This window comes from Thalassophryne amazonica, chromosome 5, assembly GCF_902500255.1.
Source record: "Thalassophryne amazonica chromosome 5, fThaAma1.1, whole genome shotgun sequence".
NCBI classification, from domain to species: Eukaryota; Metazoa; Chordata; class Actinopteri; order Batrachoidiformes; family Batrachoididae; genus Thalassophryne; species Thalassophryne amazonica.
In genome coordinates this window covers 126,341,292-126,367,643 of record NC_047107.1, presented here as the reverse complement: position 1 = coordinate 126,367,643, position 26,352 = coordinate 126,341,292, and the positions used below count along the sequence as shown (strand labels likewise).

The following is a 26,352-nucleotide window of genomic DNA, read 5'->3' as shown; positions in this document are numbered from 1 at the left end:
CAATGTAACTATAGCTTGTAAGCTAACAAACAGAATATCAAATCAAATTTATTTATTTATTATTTATATAGCGCCAAGTCACAACAAACAGTCGCCCCAAGGCGCTTTATATTGTAAGGCAAGAGCCATACAACAATTACAAAAAAACAGAAAAAACCCCAACAGTCAAAATGACCCCCCTGTGAGCAAGCACTTGGCGACAGTGGGAAGGAAAAACTCCCTTTTAACAGGAAGAAACCTCCAGCAGAACCAGGCTCAGGGAGGGGCAGTCTTCTGCTGGGACTGGTTGGGGCTGAGGGAATATAAAGCTAACCAAATCTAAATGCATTTAAAACAATCACAGTCGAAACCTTTATCACTATGAAAACAGATAAGTGTGTATAAAGCTAACTGAATCTGAAAGTAACTGAAAAACAGGTAACTGAACATAAATTAATGCAAAGATATGCAAATTGTTAAATGAATATAAAGCTAGCAATCTAAAATGTACTTAAAATCACACTATCTGAATCTAAAAATGTATTTATCACTATGAACATAATTTCATGCAAAGCAATAGCTAAATGGATATAAAGCTAACAAAGTAAAATTGTAAAATTGACGTAAAATAACACTATCTGAATCTAAAAATGTATTTATTACTATGAAAACAGTTAAGTGTATATAAAGCTAACTGAAAAACAGCTAACTGAACATAAATTCATGCAAAGCTATGTGACTAGCTAAATTAATGTAAAGCTAGCAATCTAAAATTTACTTAAAATAACACTATATGAATCTAAAAATGTATTTATCACTATGAAAACAGTTAAATGTATATAAAGCTAACTGAACATATAAAATTCATGCAAAGCTATGCAACTAGCTAAATGAATATAAAGATATCAATCTAAAATTTACTTAAAATAACACTATCTGAATCTAAAAATGTATTTATCGCTATGAAACAGTTAAATGTATATAAGCTAACTGAAAACAGCTAACTGAACATACAAATTCATGCAAAGCTATGCAACTAGCTAAATGAATATAAAGATATCAATCTAAAATTTACTTAAAATAACACTATCTGAATCTAAAAATGTATTTATCGCTATGAAAACAGTTAAATGTAATAAAGCTAACTGAAAAAACAGCTAACTGAACATACAAATTCATGCAAAGCTATGCAAATAGCTAAATGAATATAAAGATATCAATCTAAAATTTACTTAAAATAACACTATCTGAATCTAAAAATGTATTTATCGCTATGAAAACAGTTAAATGTATATAAAGCTAACTGAAAACAGCTAACTGAACATACAAATTCATGCAAAGCTATGCAACTAGCTAAATGAATATAAAGATATCAATCTAAAATTTACTTAAAATAACACTATCTGAATCTAAAAATGTATTTATCGCTATGAAAACAGTTAAATGTATATAAAGCTAACTGAAAAACAGCTAACTGAACATACAAATTCATGCAAAGCTATGCAAATAGCTAAATGAATATAAAGATATCAATCTAAATTTACTTAAAATAACACTATCTGAATCTAAAAATGTATTTATCGCTATGAAAACAGTTAAATGTATATAAAGCTAACTGAAAAACAGCTAACTGAACATATAAATTCATGCAAAGCTATGCAAAGAGAGAGTTAGAGAAGTAGAAAAAAATCATACTTACTTACATGATACTTTATTTATACTTTACATGATACATAATTACATATATATATATATATATATACATACATATATATATATATATATATATATATATATATATATATATATATATACATATATATATATATATATATATATATATATATATATATATATATACATACATATATAGATATATATATACATATATATATATATATATATATACATATATATATATATATATATATATATATATATATATATATACACGAGGTCTGTTAGAAAAGTATCAGACCTTTTATTTTTTGCAAAAACTATATGGATTTGAATCACGTGTGATTGCATCAGCCAAGCTTGAACCTTCGTGCGCATGCGTGAGTTTTTTCACGCCTGTTGGTTGCGTCATTCATCTGTGAGCACGCTTTGTGGGATGAGTGGTCCGGCCCCCTTGGCGGATTTTCATTGTCAGGAAAATGGCTGAGCGACTGCCGCTTTGCTGCATCAAAATTTTTTCAGAAACTGTGAGAGACAGCCAGGTGGAAACCATTCGGAAACTTCAGATGGCTTTCGGTGAAGATCTTATGGGCATCACACAGATTAAGGAGCATTACAACTGGATTAAAGACGGCCCAAAGACGTGCTTTGAGCGGCCATCGACAGGCTGAAACGACCAGATCATTTCCAAAGTGAAGGCTGTGTTGATCCGGGACATCGTCTGACTACCAGAGAAATTGCAAGGGAGGTGGACATAGCACTTTTCGGCACTTTAAACTGATACAGGAGATTTTGTAATGAAAGACGTGCGGCAGAATTTGCTCGTCAGGACGGAGCCGCTAATGGCGCAGATCAAAAGCACCCCCGTGTTGGAAGTCTCATGGGACATGCCCAGCACTTCCACCATTCGGAAGATTCAGACGGCTTTAGGTGGTTTTTCAGTTGAGTGAGTATCCGAGAAATTGTCGAAGAGCTGAACATGTCACATATCCTGTGAGACCAACACGGAGGTGCTTTCATTCCGTGCCATTAGCGACTCCGTGGCGAATTCCTCTGCTCCTGTTTTCATGACAAAATCTCCTTTAACAGTGGAATGTGCCGGGAAAGTGCTATGTCCACCTTTTCTGCCATTTCTCTGGTAGTCAGACGATGTCCCGGATCAACACAGCCTTCAGTTTGGAAATGATCTGGTCGCTTCAGCCTGTCGATCGCCGCTCGGAGCGCGGTGAGCCCTCCGCCACTGTGCGCCGTCTTTAAACCGGCTGTATCACTCCGTGAAAAAACTCACGCATGCGCACGATGGTTCAAGCTTGGCTGATGCAATCACACGTGATTCAAATCCATAAGGTTATTGAAAAAAATAAAAAGGTCCGATACTTTACTAACAGACCTCGTATATATGATCCACTATCGAGTTTGCAAGAATGTAGAGGTGTGTAATTTTATGGTAGTTACACTTCAACTGTGAGAGACAGAATGTAAAAAAAAATAAAAATAGAAAATTACATTGTATGATTGTGAAATAATTAATTTGCATTTTATCACATTAAATAAGTATTTGATCGCCTAGAAAAACAGACCTTAATATTTGGTACAGAAGCCTTTGTTTGCAGTTCCAGAGGTCAGATGTTTCCTGTAGTTCTTGACAAAGTTTGCACACTGCAGCAGGGATTTTGGTCCACTCATCCATACAGATCTGCTCCAGATCTTTCAGGTTTGGAGTTTTAGCTCCCTCCTGTTGTGTGTTGGGGGGTTTGGCTGGATGTTTTTGTGTTGTTTTCTTTTCTTTGCTCTCCAGGTGGTATGCAAACTGTTTTTTGTCTGTGGAGAAGGTGCTGGCAGAAGAGTCCTTCACCCTCATCAGCATTATTAGCTGCACCTGTGGATGATGCTCACGGGTAAACTTAAAGACTTTCAGCTGAAGCAGACAATGAGATGGCGTTCTGCATTTAAGCCATGAGTGGTTCAAGCAGAATTGCCGGGAACTCGACCTTGTGACGTTCGTTTGTGAGACGCTGAGGACCGCACCTGGGTTTGACACATCGTGCCTGTGAAGGAGGACGGGTGAGGGACACATGCTGTCAGCACACATCAGAGGTGATGATTGTCTGAATAAGTGTTAACAGTAATTTGGTATTTTGTTACGCAGTATATTTGAACATTGATGAGAATTGTGCAGCTCTCTTCTCACTGCCGTGGCGTACGGAATGATGATCCTCCACCTGTTGTGAGAAGCTGCTCATTTACATAAAGCTTAAATTCAGACCTGACTGTGTTGCTGATAGTGTGTGCCTTTGAAAGATATTTGTTGTAGTTGTTGACTTACCTCACCTTTTCCATCCTTCACAGAGTCAGTTTGTGATATCCACCTGGGGGGTGTTCGGCGATGAGTCTGGGTCCAGAAGCGTCGGGCTTCGATCCATTTGGGCACTGGAGAGCGCGCCGTCCTTCACCTCGCCAGACAAACCGCACATTTATGGTGTACATAATTATTGCACAGAAGGGAAATAAATTTGTTTTGTTTTTGGAACCGCTTTCTGGTTATTTTAGCGCTGGGTTCAGTCAGACGCTCTATTCTGGTCACATCTGACCACATGACCTTCTCCCATGCTTCCTCTGGATCATCCAGATGGTCATTGGTGAACTTCAAACGGGCCTGGACATGTGCTGGCTTGAGCAGGGGGACCTTGCTGTCCTGCAGGATTTTAAACCATGACAGCATCATGTGTTACTAATGTAATCTTTGTGACTGTGGTCCCAGCTCTCTTCAGGTCATTGATCAGGTCCTCCTGTGTAGTTCTGAGCTTTCTCAGAATCATCCTTACCCCGTGAGGTGAGATCTTACATGGAGCCCCAGACCAAGGGAGACTGACAGTCATCTTGTGTTTCTTCCACTTTCTAATAAATAATCATAACAGTTGTTGTCTTCTACCAAGCTGCTTGTCTGTTGTCCTGTAGTCCATCCCAGCCTTGTGCAGGTCTACAGTTTTGTCCCTGGTGTCCTTAGACAGCTCTTTGGTCTTGGCTATGGTGGACAGCTTGGAGTGTGATTGATTGAGTGTGTGAACAGGTGTCTTTTATACAGGTAACAAGTTCAAACAGGTGCAATTAATACAGGTAAAGAGTACAGAATAAGAGGGCTTCTTAAAGAAAAATTAACAAGTCTGTGAGAGACACAATTCTTGCTGGTTGGTAGGTGTTCAAATACTTATTTCATGTAATAAAATGCAAATTAATTATTTAAAAATCAAACAATGTAATTTTCAGATTGTTTTTAGATTCTGTCTCTCACAGTTGAAGTTTACCTACGATAAAACTTACAGACCTTTCCATTCTTTGTAGGTGGGAAGACTTGCAAAATCGACAGTGGATCAGTGGATTCCACTGTTACAGGAGTTTTTGTCATGGAAAGAGGAGCGGAGGAATTCGCCACAGAGCCGCTAATGGCGCGGGACAAAAGCACCTCCGTGTTGGTCTCACAGGACATGTTGGAACATGCCCAGCTCTTGCACCATTCGGAAGATTCAGACAGCTTCGGTGGCTTTTCAGTCGTGTGACTATCCGAGAAATTGTGGACGAGCTGGACATGCCACAACCTGTGAGGCTTCATCACGGCGTTGCTTTTGTCCCGCGCCATTAGCGGCTCCGTCCCGACGCGCAAATTCCTCCGCTCCTCTTTCCATGACAAAAACTCCTGTAACAGTGGAATGTGCCGAAAAAGTGGTATGTCCACCTCTTCTGCCATTTCTGTAGTAGTCAGAGGACGTCCCGGATCAACACAGCATTCAGTTTGGAAATGATCTGGTCGTTTCAGCCTGTCGATCGCCGCTCGGAGTGCGGCGCGCCCTCCGCCATTGTGCGCCGTCTTTAAACCGGTTGTAACACTCCTTAATCTTGTGATCCCCATAGAATCGTCCCTGAAAGTCGTCTGAATCTTCCGAATTTCCACCTGGAGGTCTCTCACAGTTTCTGGAAAAATTTGATGCAGCAAAGCTCCAAATCGTTCAGACATTTTCCTCACAATAAAAATCCGATGAGGGGGGTGGACCACTGCTCACTCAAAGCCTGCTCACAGGCGAATGATGCAACCGACAGGCGTGAAAAAACTCACGCATGCGCACGAAGGTTCAAGCTTGGCTGATGCAATCACACATGATTCAAATCCATATAGTTTTTGCAAAAAATAAAAAGGTCGGATAGTTTTCTAACAGACCTTGTATATATATATGGAGAGAGAGAGAGAGAGAGAGAGAGACAGATATAATGTATATTGAATTTTTATATGCTTAGCCTAGAAAGGATATGGTATTGAAATGAATGATCAAACTAACTAGTGTGAACAGAAGTACCAGTATCAATTCCATGATGGATCAATTTAACCACCCAAAAATGGACTTGTCTCTGAAATGTAAACAAATGGCTTCAGAACGAAATCTTGCCAGATGACATTATATTTCCTGTAGATAATCCCACAGTTCATGTATAATTAATATACCTAGAAATGGATTGGACTCAACAGTGTTTAGTAATCATTTATTGTTCACTATATTTACAAATTATTAAATTATGTGTAAATTAATAACATGAACACATAATAAACAATTAGTAAACATGGATAACTCTTAATTCAGTGTTAGCTCACGCTTATTACTGCATTTACTAGTGTTAAATAATGCACCCTTATTGTAAACAATATGTGTTTTCATATATTATTATTACAACATACTATAAGATCTATCACAATATTTATTCACTGTGACTTTTTTAACATAATAAATGGGATAAAATAAATATTAAACGAGTTATTTCTATTGCAGAGTATTTGTGTCATGAAGCAGCCTCAATAAGTATTTATTCCCTTATGATGTCTGATTACAGCTCAGTTGTTATATTGGGTTCAAACGCACTAATATCAAACATTATGTTGTTGTTTGTGGCGTCACGTGGAGTTATTTTCTCTTCCGTTTCTTTCTTTCAGATTGATGCCAACCGAAACATTTAATCCGCAAAGATTAGCGAGGATGGATTTAAACCAAACCAGGACTCCACGCTTTAACACGACAAGGGAAAAACAATAAAAATAAATAAATAAAACAGAAGCTTCAGTCGAACTGTTCAACCAAACAGCAGACAAATATTTTACAGGATTAATTCACCGGGAACACAAAAAACAAAAACAAAGGAAAAAAAAAAAACCTTCATGTGGAGAATCTGGGCGTCTTTTTAAGCGCTCCATCAAACTCAAAAAGTCTTTATTAAACCTTTAATCAATTTATCGTCAATAACTAGAGATACAGGAATCTTCAATATGTAATGAACATTTTTTTTACCTGTAAATTTAAATGTATGCCAATTCAGTACTTTTTGTAGTACTTCATTAAAAAAAAGATTAATCAAAACAAATCGGTCAAAATAAAAATGTTAACACGTGCCCTCACTCATGCGCAAATAAAGCAAACAAACGCTGAATTCTTACTTTCTCCAACAATTGATTTTAGTCCAAGTGGAGCCATAGTGAAGGTTTGAGGTCCGTCTCCTCAGTGCAGCGCAACTGTCAAGTTACAACAATGCTGAAGCTTACCTCAGAAAAATACAAAATAAAAGTCAAGAAATTAAAATTACAAAAATGAGCAGCACATACTAGCTCAGGAAAACACAAAATAAAGGCCATGAAATTAAATTACAAAAATAAGCAGCACATATTAGCTAAGGAAAACAAAAAACAAAAGCCATGAAATTAAATCACAAAAATAATCAGCATATATTAGCTCAAGAAAACACAAAATAAAAGCCATGAAATTAAAATGACAAAAATAAGCAGCACAGATTAGCTCAGGAAAACACAAAATAAAAGCCATGAAATTAAATTACAAAAATGAGCAGTACATGCTAGCTCAGGAAAACACAAACTAAAAGCCATGAAATTAAAATTACAAAAATGAGCAGTACATACTAGTGCAGGAAAACACAAAATAAAAGCCAAGAAATTAAATTACAAAAATGAGCAGTACATGCTAGCTCAGGAAAACACAAACTAAAAGCCATGAAATTAAAATGACAAAAATAAGCAGCACATATTAGCTCAAGAAAACACAAAGTAAAAGCCATGAAATTAAATTACAAAAATAAGCACCACATATTAGCTCAAGAAAACACAAAATAAAAGCCAAGAAATTAAATTACAAAAACGAGCAGTACATATTAGCTCAGGAAAACACAAACTAAAAGCCATGAAATTAAAATGACAAAACTAAGCAGCACATATTAGCTCAGGAAAACACAAAATAAAAGCCATGAAATTAAATTACAAAAATGAGCAGCACAGATTAGCTCAGGAAAACACAAAATAAAAGCCATGAAATTAAAATGACAAAACTAAGCAGCACATATTAGCTCAGGAAAACACAAAATAAAAGCCATGAAATTAAATTACAAAAATGAGCAGTACATACTAGCTCAGGAAAACACAAAATAAAAGCCATGAAATTAAAATGACAAAACTAAGCAGCACATATTAGCTCAGGAAAACACAAAATAAAAGCCATGAAATTAAATTACAAAAATGAGCAGCACATATTAGCTCAGGAAAACACAAAATAAAAGCCATGAAATTAAATTACAAAAATGAGCAGCACATACTAGCTCAGGAAAACACAAAACAAAAGCCATGAAATTAAATCACAAAAATAAGCAGCACATATTAGCTAAGGAAAACACAAAATAAAAGCCATGAAATTAAATTACAAAAATGAGCAGCACATATTAGCTCAAGAAAACACAAAATAAAAGCCATGAAATTAAATCACAAAAATAAGCAGCACATATTAGCTCAGGAAAACACAAAATAAAAGCCATGAAATTAAAATGACAAAAATAAGCAGCTCATATTAGCTAAGGAAAACACAAAACAAAAGCCAAGACATTAAACTTACAACAGTGAGCAGCACAAGTGACCGAAGGAAAATACAAAATAAAAGTCAAGAAATTGAAAGTACAAAAAGGAGCAGCACATATTACCTCAGGAAAACACAAAATAAAAGATAAGAAATTAAAGTTACAACAATGAGCAGTGCAATTTACCTCAGGAAAATACAAAATAAAAGTCAAGAAATTGAAATTACAAAAAGGAGCAGCACATATTAGCTCAGGAAAACACAAAATAAAAGATAAGAAATTAAAGTTACAACACTGAGCAATGCAATTTACCTCAGGAAAATACAAAATAAAAGCTAAGAAATTAAACTTACAACAATGAGCAGTGCAGTTTACCTCAGGAAAATACAAAATAAAAGTCAAGAAATTGAAATTACAAAAAGGAGCAGCACATATTAGCTCAGCAAAACACAAAATAAAAGATAAGAAATTAAAGTTACAACACTGAGCAATGCAATTTACCTCAGGAAAATACTAAATAAAAGCTAAGAAATTAAAGTTACAACAATGAGCAGTGCAGTTTACCTCAGGAAAATACAAAATAAAAGTCAAGAAATTAAAATTACAAAAAGGAGCAGCACATACTAGCTCAGCAAAACACACCGGGGTGAGGGCGCACTTCATAATGACCCAGGATGACTGTACACTTCATAATGACCCGGGGTGAGGGCGCACTTCATAATGACCCGGGTGAGGGTGCACTTCATAATGACCCGGGATGAGGGCACACTTCATAATGACCCGGGTGAGGGCGCACTTTATAATGACTGGGGTGAGGGCACAGTTCATAATGACAGGGGTGAGGGCACACTTCATAATGACCCAGGGTGAGGGCACACTTCATAATGACCGAGGTGAGGGCCCACTTCATAATAACTGGGGTGAGGGCACACTACATAATGACCGAGGTGAGGGCGCACTTCATAATGACCGGGGTGAGGGCGCACTTCATAATGACCGAGGTGAGGGCGCACTTCATAATGACCGGGGTGAGGGCGCACTTCATAATGACAGGGGTGAGGGCGCACTTCATAATGACAGGGGTGAGGGCGCACTTCATAATGACCTGGGTGAGGGCGCACTTCATAATGACCGGGGTGGGGACGCACTTCATAATGACCCGGGTGAGGGCGCACTTCATAATGACCAGGGTGGGGGCACACTTCATAATGACCGGGGTGGGGGCGCATTTCATAATGACCGAGGTGAGGGCAAACTTCATAATGGCCCGGGGTGAGAGCACACTTCATACTGACGGCGCACTTCATAATGACCCGGGATGAGGACACACTTCATAATGACCCAGGGTGAGGGCGCACTTCATAATGACCGAGGTGAGGGCACACTTCATAATGGCCCGGGGTGAGGGCACACTTCATAGTGAGGGAGCACTTCATAATGACCGGGCTGAGGGCACACTTCATAATGACCGAGGTGAGGGCACACTTCATAATGACCGGTGTGAATGCACACTTCATAATGACCGGGGTGAGGGCGCACTTCATAATGACCGGCGTGAGGGCGCACTTCATAATGACAGGGGTGAGGGCACACTTCATAATGACCGGGGCAAGGGCGCACTTCATAATGACCGGGGTGAGTGCACACTTCATAATGACCGGGGTGAGTGCACACTTCATCCCGGGTCATAATGACCCGGGATGAGGGCACACTTCATAATGACCCGGGGTGAGGGCGCACTTCGTAATGACCGGGGTGAGGGCGCATTTCATAATGACTGAGGTGAGGGCACACTTCATAATGGCCCGGGGTGAGGGCACACTTCATAGTGAGGGCGCACTTCATAATAACCCGGGATGAGGACACACTTCATAATGACCCAGGGTGAGGGCGCACTTCATAATGACCGAGGTGAGGGCACACTTCATAATGACCCGGGATGAGGACACACTTCATAATGACCCAGGGTGAGGGCGCACTTCATAATGACCGAGGTGAGGGCACACTTCATAATGACCGTGGTGGGGGCGCATTTCATAATGACCGAGGTGAGGGCACACTTCATAATGGCCCGGGGTGAGGGCACACTTCATAGTGAGGGCGCACTTCATAATGACCGAGGTGAGGGCACACTTCATAATGGCCCGTGGTGAGGGCACACTTCATAGTGAGGGCGCACTTCATAATGACCGGGCTGAGGACACACTTCATAATGACCGAGGTGAGGGCACACTTCATAATGACCCGGGTGAGGGCACACTTCATAATGACCCAGGGTGAGGGCGCACTTCATAATGACTGGGGTGAGGGCACACTTCATAATGACCGGGGTGAGGGGTCACTTCATAATGACCGGGGTGAGGGCACACTTCATAATGACCGAGGTGAGGGCACACTTCATAATGACCGGGGTGAGGGGGCACTTCATAATGACCGGGCTGAGGGCACACTTCATAATGACCCGGGTGAGGGCAGACTTCATAATGACCCAGCGTGAGGGCGCACTTCATAATGACTGGGGTGAGGGCACACTTCATAATGACCGGGGTGGGGGCACATTTCATAATGACCGGGGTGGGGGCACATTTCATAATGACCGAGGTGAGGGCACACTTCATAATGACCCGGGTGAGGGCAGACTTCATAATGACCCAGCGTGAGGGCGCACTTCATAATGACTGGGGTGAGGGCACACTTCATAGTGACCGGGGTGAGGGGGCACTTCATAATGACCGGGGTGGGGGCACATTTCATAATGACCGAGGTGAGGGCACACTTCATAATGGTCCGGGGTGAGGGCACACTTCACAGTGAGGGCGCACTTCATAATGACCCGGGATGAGGACACACTTCATAATGACCCAGGGTGAGGGCGCACTTCATAATGACCAAGATGAGTGCACACTTCATAATGGCCCGGGTGAGGGCACACTTCATAGTGAGGGCGCACTTCATAATGACCGGGCTGAGGGCACACTTCATAATGACCGAGGTCAGGGCACACTTCATAATGACCCAGGTGAGGGCACACTTCATAATGACCCAGGGTGAGTGTGCACTTCATAATGACTGGGGTGAGGGCGCACTTCATAATGACCGGGGTGAGGGGGCACTTCATAATGACCGGGGTGAGGGCACACTTCATAATGACCCGGGTGAGGGCGCACTTCATAATGACCGGGGTGGGGGCACACTTCATAATGACCCGGGTGAGGGCGCACTTCATAATGACCGGGGTGAGGGCACACTTCATAATGGCCCGGGTGGGGGCGCATTTCATAATGACCGAGGTGAGGACACACTTCATAATGACCGGGGTGGGGGCACACTTCATAATGACCCGGGTGAGGGCGCACTTCATAATGACCGGGGTGAGGGCACACTTCATAATGGCCCGGGGTGGGGGCGCATTTCATAATGACCGAGGTGAGGGCACACTTCATAATGACCCGGGTGAGGGCGCACTTCATAATGACCGAGGTGAGGACACACTTCATAATGACCGGGGTGGGGGCACACTTCATAATGGCCCGGAGTGAGGGCACACTTCATAGTGAGGGCACACTTCATAATGAGCCGGGATGAGGACACACTTCATAATGACCCAGGGTGAGGGCGCACTTCATAATGACCGAGGTGAGGGCACACTTCATAATGGCACGGGGTGAGGGCACATTTCATAGTGAGGGCGCACTTCATAATGACCGAGGTGAGGGCACACTTCATAATGACCCGGGTGAGGCCACACTTCATAATGACCCAGGGTGAGGGCGCACTTCATAATGACTGGGGTGAGGGCACATTTCATAATGACCCGGGTGAGGGCACACTTCATAATGGCCCGGGTGGGGGCGCATTTCATAATGACCGAGGTGAGGGCACACTTCATAATGACCCGGGTGAGGGCGCACTTCATAATGACCGAGGTGAGGACACACTTCATAATGACCAGGGTGGGGGCACACTTCATAATGACCGGGGTGGGGGCGCATTTCATAATGACCGAGGTGAGGGCAAACTTCATAATGGCCCGGGGTGAGAGCACACTTCATAGTGAGGGCGCACTTCATAATGACCCGGGATGAGGACACACTTCATAATGACCCAGGGTGAGGGCGCACTTCATAATGACCGAGGTGAAGGCACACTTCATAATGGCCCGGGGTGAGGGCACACTTCATAGTGAGGGAGCACTTCATAATGACCGGGCTGAGGGCACACTTCATAATGACCGAGGTGAGGGCACACTTCATAATGACCGGTGTGAGTGCACACTTCATAATGACCGGTGTGAGGGCGCACTTCATAATGACAGGGGTGAGGGCACACTTCATAATGACCGGGGTGAGGGCGCACTTCATAATGACCGGGGTGAGGGCGCACTTCATAATGACCGGGGTGAGGGCGCACTTCATAATGACAGGGGTGAGGGCACACTTCATAATGACCGGGGCAAGGGCGCACTTCATAATGACCGGGGTGAGTGCACACTTCATAATGACCGGGGTGAGTGCACACTTCATAATGACTGGAGTGAGGGCACACTTCATAATGACCGGGGTGAGTGCACACACTTCATAATGATCGGGGTGAGTGCACACTTCATAATGACCCGGGGGTGAGTGCACACTTCATAATGGCCCGGGGTGAGAGCACACTTCATAGTGAGGGCGCACTTCATAATGACCCGGGATGAGGACACACTTCATAATGACCCAGGGTGAGGGCGCACTTCATAATGACCGAGGTGAGGGCACACTTCATAATGGCCCGGGGTGAGGGCACACTTCATAGTGAGGGAGCACTTCATAATGACCGGGCTGAGGGCACACTTCATAATGACCGAGGTGAGGGCACACTTCATAATGACCGGTGTGAGTGCACACTTCATAATGACCGGTGTGAGGGCGCACTTCATAATGACAGGGGTGAGGGCACACTTCATAATGACCGGGGTGAGGGCGCACTTCATAATGACAGGGGTGAGGGCACACTTCATAATGACCGGGGCAAGGGCGCACTTCATAATGACCGGTTGTGAGTGCACACTTCATAATGACCGGGGTGAGGGGGCACTTCATAATGACCGGGGTGAGGGCACACTTCATAATGACCGGGGTGAGTGCACACACTTCATAATGATCGGGGTGAGTGCACACTTCATAATGACCCGGGGGTGAGTGCACACTTCATAATGGCCCGGGGTGAGAGCACACTTCATAGTGAGGGCGCACTTCATAATGACCCGGGATGAGGACACACTTCATAATGACCCAGGGTGAGGGCGCACTTCATAATGACCGAGGTGAGGGCACACTTCATAATGGCCCGGGGTGAGGGCACACTTCATAGTGAGGGAGCACTTCATAATGACCGGGGTGGGGGCGCATTTCATAATGACCGAGGTGAGGGCACACTTCATAATGACCCGGGTGAGGGCGCACTTCATAATGACCGAGGTGAGGACACACTTCATAATGACCAGGGTGGGGGCACACTTCATAATGACCGGGGTGGGGGCGCATTTCATAATGACCGAGGTGAGGGCAAACTTCATAATGGCCCGGGTGAGAGCACACTTCATAGTGAGGGCGCACTTCATAATGACCCGGGATGAGGACACACTTCATAATGACCCAGGGTGAGGGCGCACTTCATAATGACCGAGGTGAGGGCACACTTCATAATGACCGGTGTGAGTGCACACTTCATAATGACCGGTGTGAGGGCGCACTTCATAATGACAGGGGCGAGGGCACACTTCATAATGACCGGGGTGAGGGCGCACTTCATAATGACCGGGGTGAGGGCGCACTTCATAATGACAGGGGTGAGGGCACACTTCATAATGACCGGGGCAAGGGCGCACTTCATAATGACCGGGGTGAGTGCACACTTCATAATGACCGGGGTGAGTGCACACTTCATAATGACCGGAGTGAGGGCGCACTTCATAATGACTGGGGTGAGTGCACACACTTCATAATGACCGGGGTGAGTGCACACTTCATAATGACCCGGGGTGAGTGCACACTTCATAATGACCCAGGGTGAGGGCGCACTTCATAATGACCGAGGTGAGGGCACACTTCATAATGGCCCGGGGTGAGGGCACACTTCATAGTGAGGGCGCACTTCATAATGACCGGGCTGAGGACACACTTCATAATGACCGAGGTGAGGGCACACTTCATAATGACCTGGGTGAGGGCACACTTCATAATGACCCAGGGTGAGGGCGCACTTCATAATGACTGGGGTGAGGGCACACTTCATAATGACCGGGGTGAGGGGTCACTTCATAATGACCGGGGTGAGGGCACACTTCATAATGACCGAGGTGAGGGCACACTTCATAATGACCGGGGTGAGGGGGCACTTCATAATGACCGGGCTGAGGGCACACTTCATAATGACCGAGGTGAGGGCACACTTCATAATGACCCGGGTGAGGGCAGACTTCATAATGACCCAGCGTGAGGGCGCACTTCATAATGACTGGGGTGAGGGCACACTTCATAATGACCGGGGTGAGGGGGCACTTCATAATGACCGGGGTGGGGGCGCATTTCATAATGACCGAGGTGAGGGCACACTTCATAATGGTCCGGGATGAGGGCACACTTCATAGTGAGGACGCACTTCATATTGACCCAGGATTAGGACACATTTCATAATGACCCGGGGTGAAGGCGCACTTCATAATGGCCCGGGGTGAGGACACACTTCATAATGACCGAGGTGAGGGCGCACTTCATAATGACCGAGGTGAGGGCACATTTCATAATGGCCCGGGGTGAGGGCACACTTCATAATGACAGGGGTGAGGGCGCACTTCATAATGGCCCGGGGTGAGGGCACACTTCATAGTGAGGGCGCACTTCATAATGACCCGGGATGAGGGCACACTTCATAATGACCCGGGGTGAGGGCACACTTCATAGTGAGGGCGCACTTCATAATGACCCGGGATGAGGGCGCACTTCATAATGACCGGGGTGAGAGCGCACTTCATAATGACCCGGGGTGAGGGCACACTTCATAATGACCCAGGGTGAGGGCGCACTTCATAATGACCGGGGTGAGGGCACACTTCATAATGCCCCGGGGTGAGGGCACACTTCATAGTGAGGACGCACTTCATATTGACCCAGGATTAGGACACATTTCATAATGACCCGGGGTGAAGGCGCACTTCATAATGGCCCGGGGTGAGGACACACTTCATAATGACCGAGGTGAGGGCGCACTTCATAATGACCGAGGTGAGGGCACATTTCATAATGGCCCGGGGTGAGGGCACACTTCATAATGACAGGGGTGAGGGCGCACTTCATAATGGCCCGGGGTGAGGGCACACTTCATAGTGAGGGCGCACTTCATAATGACCCGGGATGAGGGCACACTTCATAATGACCCGGGGTGAGGGCACACTTCATAGTGAGGGCGCACTTCATAATGACCCGGGATGAGGGCGCACTTCATAATGACCGGGGTGAGAGCGCACTTCATAATGACCCGGGGTGAGGGCACACTTCATAATGACCCAGGGTGAGGGCGCACTTCATAATGACCGGGGTGAGGGCACACTTCATAATGCCCCGGGGTGAGGGCATACTTCATAGTGAGGGCGCACTTCATAATGACCTTGGATGAGGGCACACTTCATAATGACCCAGGGTGAGGGCGCACTTCATAATGACCGAGGTGAGGGCACACTTCATAATGCCCCGGGGTGAGGGCATACTTCATAGTGAGGGCGCACTTCATAATGACCGAGGTGAGGGCACACTTCATAATGCCCCGGGGTGAGTGTACACTTCATAGTGAGGGCACACTTCATAATGACCTTGGATGAGAACACACCTCATAATGGCCCGGGGTGAGGGCACACTTCATAATGACAGGGGTGAGTGCACACTTCATAGTGAGGGCGCACTTCATAATGACCTGGGATGAGTGCACACTTCATAGTGAGGGCACACTTCATAATGGCCGAGGTGAGGGCACACTTCATAATGGCCCGGGGTGAGGGCACACTTCATAGTGAGGGCACACTTCATAATGACCCGGGATGACGGCACACTTCATAATGACCCGGGGTGAGGGCGCACTTCATAGTGAGGGCACACTTCATAATGACCCGGGGTGAGGGCACACTTTATAATGACCTGGGGTGAGGGCACACTTCATAATGACCTGGGGTGAGGGCGCACTTCATAATTATCCTGGGTGAGGGCGCACTTCATAATGACCCGGGGTGAGGGCACACTTCATAATGACCCGGGGTGAGGGCGCACTTCATAATTACCCGGGGTGAGGGCGCACTTCATAATGACCCGGGGTGAGGGCACACTTCATAATTACCCGGGGTGAGGGCGCACTTCATAATTATCCTGGGTGAGGGCGCACTTCATAATGACCCGGGGTGAGGGCACACTTCATAATTACCCGGGGTGAGGGCGCACTTCATAATTACCCGGGGTGAGGGCAACTAGGCGATAGTCATTGCAACACTGGGGAGCACATATTAGCCATTTTACCTCAAGAAAATACAAAATAAAATCCAAAATATTCAATTTACAACAATGAGCAGCACATCAGCTTTTATTTTGTATTTTCCTGAGCTAAGATCGCAGCTCTCGGACACCAGGGGGCAGCAGAGGAAAAGCAAACACTGTCTGCAAGTGTGACGATATCATGGAGCTCCATGGACGAGATCAAAAAAACTCCACCGTGAAGGTCCAAATAAAAATGTAACAAACGCAGTATGCACTGGACGTAAGAAAACCTGAAATACAGAAATGTTTTAACATGAACACATGAGATACAAACAAAACTGTTGAGCTAAAGAGGCTCAATTTAGTTTTGTTCGTCAGCAGATTTTCCAGACAGTTTTTGAACTGTCAAACATGATGCACAGAATGTACCTTTAACTCTGTTCTACCTATGAAAGTGTAGCATTTTACTTCTTTTAAGTAAAGTACTTATTTTAAGATTTTGCATTTATTTCTTTTAAGTAAATAGTTTTTACAAAAATGCACCTCAAAGGATGACAGAATTTCAAATTCATTTTTAAAATCTCAACAATTGAAAATTCAAGTTCTCTGTGATCTAAATGCCTGTGAGACAGTTACTCAAAAAATAAAAAATAAAATAATTACAAATAGTTTTTGAAGTTTAAAGGGAAAACGAATTAAAATCATTTTCATGGTGTATGTTATAGGATCAACTGGTGCTAATTTATTTCATATTTTTTCATCTTGTTTATTGCTTTTTTGTATTATGTTAGCTTTATTGTCCTTAAATATCTCGTGATGATAGAAAACATAGATTGTATTCATTATCTGTTTTGTGTTTTTCTTTTTCTTTTTTATTTTATAATTTCAGTGCTGTTGTTTTATTACCCAAGGCCAAAATATGACCACTGAGTATGGCGAAGACTTTGCATCCATCCATCTGGCCGACTGTCTGTCCGTCCGTCTGTGCTCAACATAACTCCAGTCCTACTACTGCCAGGCTCTTCAAATTCACAGGGAGCATTCTTGGGACAGAGATCTTGGACAAGTTCAAAGATGACTAACCTTCACCTATTCTAAGGGGTCAAACGGTCACATTCTTTCTTCACACTCTTTCATTGCTCCTACTTTAGCATTGCGCTATATTTTTATAATTACTACAGATGATCACATTTGAAATGAGTATATTTTACTTTATGTTCGCCTCTGTAATCTTTACATTGTGAATAATTACCCACGATTACAGTGTTTTTCTATCCACACCGCAGCGTGTGGTATTTTTGTCTGAGAACGGTGACTCGTGTGTGTACTTTCCCATGCAGCCTGAACGCATCGCCGGTGAGGTGGGCGTTACCTTGTGCCACATTAAAGGAGGGCGTGTCTGTTTGGAAAAGCAGCCAAGTTTAGCTCTTCCCTCCTCCGTTTGTGTGACGCCGCCCGTTTCTTTTCCTAAACTAAAGTCGGGTCATGTTGAAGTAGTCGGGCTTCGAGGACCGTTCAGATTCTCTGTTTTTGTCTCACGGTAGTCGTAAAGCCGCGGTGGAATAAAAGTTGGACTTTTTTTAAAAACTTTTTCCATCATGGGGGATGTGATATCCAGTCACCTGGATGAAGCCAAGCGCGAGATGATCACAGGTGAGTTTGGTACCTGTCATAAAAAGTTCCAAAAATACAAGACTGATGCACAGTGGAAAGTTTAAAATAGTTTGTGTGTGGTTGTGTTCGTGCTGAGTGAGTTTTGTGATGTCTACGTATCTACAGCTCACATTTTGATTCCACTTTTGTCAGGTTGGTTTTCACTGCTGACACCTATTATAATTTACATTTTACTTGGGTGAAGTAACTAAAAGAGTTCACTCCAGTTATTTGCATTTTAAATTGTACTCGAATATTAGACGGGACCCAACCCTCTGACCTTTGACCTTTTTATTGCCTCACTGTCAAATTCAAGCGTTTGTCTTGCATATTTAAGCATTAGAAGTGACTCATAAAAAGAGATGATCTTCACATTGTTATCAGACACAGCTTGTGTATATAAAGTGTTTGGATTGTAATAACTAGGAGGGCACTGCACATACCACTGCCATGACTTCTACCGCCACCCAATGGCAGAAGGGTTTAATGCTGCATTCCGAACCCTCGGACGTTCGGACACCCTTTTCTGTAGTGCATGTAAATTGCTTTGAATGCTCTCTTGGGCTGGAATTTTCACTCGGAAACTCTGGAGAAAATTGAGAAACCTGAGTTGATGTCAAAGCAATGGCGACGCCCTTGGCAACAGCAGAGACAATAATGTTACCAATGTTGAAAATGCATCTTTAAATAAATTTTTAATAGGACATTCCTGCTGTATATAATATATTCATGCTCTATGTACAGTTGCTTAATTTACCAGCACCACAAATCATCAAGAAACATCTTTAACAAATTAATTTTGCCCAAAAGATAATATAAGATGTTAGCCTAGCTCTACTGTGGTATAGGCCAAGTAGTTGAACACTTGAGTTCCCGATGTCATGAATGCGCTTTTTCCGGAGGTAGGGTTGTTTTGTGTATGTGTGTCTGTGTGTATTTTTTTTTTTTATGTCACATCCTTCCGAATGTCCAAGGGTTTTGAACACAACATTAAACTTGTGTAAGTCTTTGTGACATCATGGCAGGAGTGACAGTCTACAGCTTATGTGTACAAAAAGCAGGCATGAGAATTCCTCACAGGTGTTGAGATCCATGAGTCAAGTGTTCTGCAATTACTGTGATTTTTGTAATTGAGCATGGTAGTGTATTCTGGTGCAGAATAAAGTGTACTGTAGATGTTGACCCAAAATTTCCACCAATTATCAACCATGGCACAGTAATTTGAGATGACGATGTGTTGGACAATTGTTTCAAGCTCAGTTATGTCAAGCAATTAAAATGAACCATATCTGGTGGCAGAATACCTCTAGGGATGGGGCCGATCCAGTCCAATATCAGTATCGGATTCCGATACCAACATAATTAACGGATCAAAAAATCCGATCCAGCCTGCAGACACTTCCGATCTAGGTGCCACGTCTGTCTGTTTGTTTTCTGCTGAAATGTCTCCACAAGTGTTTCCCTGCTGGCTGCAAACTGTGGAAGGGATGGCCTGAACGGAGGCATGTCTCATTACTCCGCGTCTCATTGAGACATGCCTCCATTCAGGACATCCCTTCCACAGTTTGCAGCCAGCTAGCAGGTGAGCGTGAAGCAGTCCTGTGGCTGAGCAACTTTCGTCACGTCTGCTGTATTTTACACTAAACACACCACAAAGCAAGACAGCAATGTGCAGTATTTGCAAAGTGGCTGTACATAGAGGTCTGTCGCAAACGACAGTATAGCAGACTTAATCAAACATTTGAAAAAGTGCCACATTAAAGAGCACATGGATATTTTTAATTTTTTTTTAGCTGGGACCAGAAACACAAAGGGAGCTGGCTGGAAGTGTGCAGCAATTTACCCAGACCGATTCTAAATACTAGTAAATTAAGTACTTTTTTAATTTTATTTTACTTATTTTTTTATTTTTTGCATTTTGGAAATGCACTCCATCCTGAAAATGGTACATGTACTCGGGCGGGTGTGCCTTCTGGTGTTCAAGAGATGAAGCTTCACCCACTGACCCAACAATAAATAAACATATTTAATTCTGTCACCAAAACATCAAATCTCGGCTTACATCTTAGGTGTACCTTCTAGCAAATTGTAGCTCAACCTTTCAGATCCTTTTAAGAAAATCCTCATGCAGCGGCTCTGTCATCAACTGCATCTGCAGCGCAACTCCACTTTGAAGCTTGAATCAATGAAGCAGTGCTTTGATCCGCTGCTTCGCTGGTCCCTTTGATTCACTGCTCTTCAGAAGTGGAAACTCCGCTTCTTAACCCCTCTCAAAGCCATTTAAAAATGTCAATCGTGAGTCACTTTTGTGTGGATTAAAGTCACTAACTGTCTTGTCATGTTGCAGTCAAGAAATGAGACGTCCTCCGTTCTATTCGTACAGCTCCAAACAGTGTGCCGCTTTGTCGAGTTAGAGTACGGCCAGAATTAATAACATCAAAGCTTTTTAAATCAATTGACACCTCTTTCCAAACGTTGTAATACAGACAACAAACTAGAATTGACTAAAACGTTTTTCCTTCCAAAATGAGACGTCCTGTCTTCTTTATGAATTACGTTGATGCTGATGTGCAGCACAGCCGGCTGAGCTCAGCTCAGAGGTATGGAGAGACATTCATGCCAATAATGTCTGAAAGGAAATGCTTTTGACAAAAACTACAGATTTTGTTTATTTTTATTTATGTCCAGAGATCAAAGATCCAGTGACCAATTTCATAATTATTTACTTTAAGACTCAGTAAAATGTTGTTGACATAGAAAACCTGTAAAACCTACTTGTAGTACACAGAAAATTCACAAGAGGTATCGGATCGATAAGCAGAATCAATAATGGCATTAAAATCTTATCATATCTTATCTTACCCATCCTTATTTATCAATCAATCAATCAACTTGTTTCTTATATAGCGCCAAATCACAACAAACAGTTGCCCCAAGGCGCTCCACATTGCAAGGCAAGGCCATACAACAATAATGAAAAACCCCAACGGTCAAAACGACCCCCTATGAGCAAGCACTTGGCCACAGTGGGAAGGAAAAACTCCCTTTTAACAGGAAGAAACCTCCAGCAGAACCAGGCTCAGGGAGGGGCAGTCTTCTGCTGAGACTGGTTGGGGCTGAGGGAAAGAACCAGGAAAAAGAGATCGATCACTAATGATTAAATGCAGAGTGATGCATACGGAGCAAAAAGAGAAAGAAACAGTGCATCATGGGAACCCCCCCACAGTCTACGTCTAAAGCAACATAACCAAGGGATGGTCCAGGGTCACCCGATCCAGCCCTAACTATAAGCCTTAGCGAAAAGGAAAGTTTTAAGCCTAATCTTAAAAGTAGAGAGGGTATCTGTCTCCCTGATCTGAATTGGGAGCTGGTTCCACAGGAGAGGAGCCTGAAAGCTGAAGGCTCTGCCTCCCATTCTACTCTTACAAACCCTAGGAACTACAAGTAAGCCCGCAGTCTGAGAGCGAAGCGCTCTAATGGGGTAATATGGTACTACGAGGTCCCTAAGATAAGATGGGACCTGATTATTCAAAACCTTATAAGTAAGAAGAAGAATTTTAAATTCTATTCTAGCATTAACAGGAAGCCAATGAAGGGAGGCCAACACGGGTGAGATATGCTCTCTCCTGCTAGTCCCCGTCAGTACTCTAGCTGCAGCATTCTGAACCAACTGAAGGCTTTTTAGGGAACTTTTAGGACAACCTGATAATAATGAATTACAATAGTCCAGCCTAGAGGAAATAAATGCATGAATTAGTTTTTCAGCATCACTCTGAGACAAGACCTTTCTGATTTTAGAGATATTGCGTAAATGCAAAAAGGCAGTCCTACATATTTGTTTAATATGCGCTTTGAATGACATATCCTGATCAAAAATAACTCCAAGATTTCTCACAGTATTACCAGAGATCAGGGAAATGCCATCCAGAGTAACGATCTGGTTAGACACCATGCTTCTAAGATTTGTGGGGCCAAGTACAATAACTTCAGTTTTATCTGAGTTTAAAAGCAGGAAATTAGAGGTCATCCATGTCTTTATGTCTGTAAGACAATCCTGCAGTTTAGCTAATTGGTGTGTATCCTGTGGCTTCATGGATAGATAAAGCTGGGTATCATCTGCGTAACAATGAAAATTTAAGCAATACCGTCTAATAATACTGCCCAAGGGAAGCATGTATAAAGTGAATAAAATTGGTCCTAGCACAGAACCTTGTGGAACTCCATAATTAACTTTAGTCTGTGAAGAAGATTCCCCATTTACATGAACAAACTGTAATCTATTAGACAAATATGATTCAAACCACCGCAGCGCAATGCCTTTAATACCTATGACATGCTCTAATCTCTGTAATAAAATTTTATGGTCAACAGTATCAAAAGCAGCACTGAGGTCCAACAGAACAAGCACAGAGATAAGTCCACTGTCCGAAGCCATAAGAAGATCATTTGTAACCTTCACTAATGCTGTTTCTGTACTATGATGAATTCTAAAACCTGACTGAAACTCTTCAAATAGACCATTCCTCTGCAGGTGATCAGTTAGCTGCTTTACAACTACCCTCTCAAGAATCTTTGAGAGAAAAGGAAGGTTGGAGATTGGCCTATAATTAGCTAAGATAGCTGGGTCAAGTGATGGCTTTTTAAGTAATGGTTTAATTACTGCCACCTTAAAGGCCTGTGGTACATAACCAACTAACAAAGATAGATTGATCATATTTAAGATTGAAGCATTAAATAATGGTAGGACTTCCTTGAGCAGCCTGGCAGGAATGGGGTCTAATAAGCATGTTGATGGTTTGGATGAAGTAACTAATGAAAATAACTCAGACAGAACAATCGGAGAGAGAGTCTAACCAAATACCGGCATCACTGAAAGCAGCCAAAGATAACGATACATCTTTGGGATGGTTATGAGTAATTTTTTCTCTAATAGTCAAAATTTTGTTAGCAAAGAAAGTCATGAAGTCATTACTAGTTAAAGTTAATGGAATACTCAGCTCAATAGAGCTCTGACTCTTTGTCAGCCTGGCTACAGTGCTGAAAAGAAACCTGGGGTTGTTCTTATTTTCTTCAATTAGTGATGAGTAGAAAGATGTCCTAGCTTCACGAAGGGCTTTCTTATAGAGCAACAAACTCTTTTTCCAGGCTAAGTGAAGATCTTCTAAATTAGTGAGACGCCATTTCCTCTCCAACTTACGGGTTATCTGCTTTAAGCTACGAGTTTGTGAGTTATACCACGGAGTCAGACACTTCTGATTTAAAGCTCTCTTTTTCAGAGGAGCTACAGCATCCAAAGTTGTCTTCAATAAGGATGTAAAACTATTGACAAGATACTCTAACTCCCTTACAGAGTTTAGGTAGCTACTCTGCTCTGTGTTGGTATATGACATTAGAGAACATAAAGAAGGAATCATATCCTTAAACTTAGTTACAGCGCTTTCTGAAAGACTTCTAGTGTAATGAAACTTATTCCCCACTGCAGGGTAGTCCATCAGGGTAAATGTTATTAAAAAATGATCAGACAAAAGGGAGTTTTCAGGGAATACTGTTAAGTCTTCTATTTCCATACCATAAGTCAGAACAAGATCTAAAATATGATTAAAGTGGTGGGTGGACTCATTTACTTTTTGAGCAAAGCCGATAGAGTCTAATAATAGATTAAATGCAGTGTTAAGGCTGTCATTCTCAGCATCTGTGTGGATGTTAAAATCGCCCACTATAATTATCTTATCTGAGCTAAGCACTAAGTCAGACAAAAGGTCTGAAAATTCACAGAGAAACTCACAGTAACGACCAGGTGGACGATAGATAATAACAAATAAAACTGGTTTTTGGGACTTCCAATTTGGATGGACAAGACTAAGAGACAAGCTTTCAAATGAATTAAAGCTCTGTCTAGGTTTTTGATTAATTAATAAGCTGGAATGGAAGATTGCTGCTAATCCTCCGCCTCGGCCCGTGCTACGAGCATTCTGACAGTTAGTGTGACTCGGGGGTGTTGACTCATTTAAACTAACATATTCATCCTGCTGTAACCAAGTTTCTGTTAGGCAGAAGAAATCAATACGTTGATCAATTATTATATCATTTACCAACAGGGACTTAGAAGAAAGAGACCTAATGTTTAATAGACCACATTTAACTGTTTTAGTCTGTGGTGCAATTGAAGGTGCTATATTATTTTTTCTTTTTGAATTTTTATGCTTAAATAGATTTTTGCTAGTTATTGGTGGTCTGGGAGCAGGCACCGTCTCTACGGGGATGGGGTAATAAGGGGATGGCAGGGGGAGAGAAGCTGCAGAGAGGTGTATAAGACCACAGCTCTGCCTCCTGGTCCCAACGCTAGACAGTCACAGTTTGGAGGATCCCAAAAAATTGGCCAGATTTCTAGAAATGAGAGCTGCTCCCTCTAAAGTGGGATGGATGCCGTCTCTCCTAACAAGACCAGGTTTCCCCCAGAAGCTTTGCCAATTATCAATGAAGCCCACCTCATTTTTTGGACACCACTCAGACAGCCAGCAATTCAAGGAGAACATGCGGCTAAACATGTCACTCCCGGTCTGATTGGGGAGGGGCCCAGAGAAAACAACAGAGTCCGACATTGTTTTTGCAAAGTTACACACCGATTCAATGTTAATTTTAGTGACCTCCGATTGGCGTAACCGAGTGTCATTACTGCCGACGTGAATTACAATCTTACCAAATTTACGCTTAGCCTTAGCCAGCAATTTCAAATGTCCTTCGATGTCGCCTGCTCTGGCCCCCGGAAGACAATTGACAATGGTTGCTGGTGTCGCTAACTTCACATTTCTCAAAACAGAGTCGCCAATAACCAGAGTTTGATCCTCGGCGAGTGTATCGTCGAGTGGGGAAAAACGGTTAGAGATGTGAACGGGTTGACGGTGTACACGGGGCTTCTGTTTAGGGCTACGCTTCCTCCTCACAGTCACCCAGTCAGCCTGCCTTCCCGACTGCACGGGGTCTGCCAGGGGGGAACTAACGGCGGCTAAGCTACCTTGGTCCGCACCGACTACAGGGGCCTGGCTAGCTGTAGAATTTATGAAGAACACAGACTAGTGATGGAGCCTTGGTGTTGAGGCTTCCCACCATCACCAAAACCTTTATTACTTGAAGCCTCATTTAACAGCAAATAGGAGACTGACATCTATTATATATCGCACTGACTAGATTACAAGCTGCAGGACATATAGTTTGTGTGGACATGCAATGACTATTATTGACTTTTCTATAGTTACGTGCACGTGCAAACTAATCGTCCGTGAAAATAATTTTATTAACTACACAGATGTATAATAAAACAAATGGTGACTGGTTTATAACACAGTGATGACAGAGTTTGAGGGCAGAGAAAGAGGAACCGCAGCCAGCCAGATTTTTTTTTGTTTGTTTGTTTACATGTGCGTGCGCGAACACAACAAATACAGCACAGCAACTCGCTGTGTGTGAGAGTCATAAAACACAGGGAACACGAAGACAACACACTGTAAATTTTTTTTTTTCATTATTTATTCTTTTATTGGTTCATTCTACTGGTGCTTATAGTTGATAAAACTTGGATAAAGTTACTTGCACCAGTGCAAGTGCAGTATAAAATTACGTGCACCGCTCAAATAATACGTGCACAAAC

General features: G+C 43.0%; 2 protein-coding genes across 2 annotated transcripts in view; one reads left to right on the top strand and one right to left on the bottom strand.

Moving 5' to 3' along the window:
* The window catches only part of stxbp1b (syntaxin binding protein 1b), a 71,035-nt gene extending 63,809 nt beyond the window's left edge, over positions 1-7,226 (bottom strand). The window contains 1 exon segment of the mRNA XM_034171307.1: positions 7,133-7,226. Within this exon segment, the coding sequence (XP_034027198.1) occupies positions 7,133-7,169 (37 nt within the window). The 5' untranslated portion in view covers positions 7,170-7,226.
* Positions 7,227-18,491: 11,265 nt separating this feature from the next.
* The window catches only part of niban2b (niban apoptosis regulator 2b), a 110,330-nt gene continuing 102,469 nt past the window's right edge, over positions 18,492-26,352 (top strand). Inside the window, exon 1 of the mRNA XM_034171306.1 lies at positions 18,492-18,704. Coding sequence (XP_034027197.1) covers positions 18,650-18,704 — 55 coding nt within the window. The 5' untranslated portion in view covers positions 18,492-18,649. The remainder of the gene's footprint in view (positions 18,705-26,352) is intronic.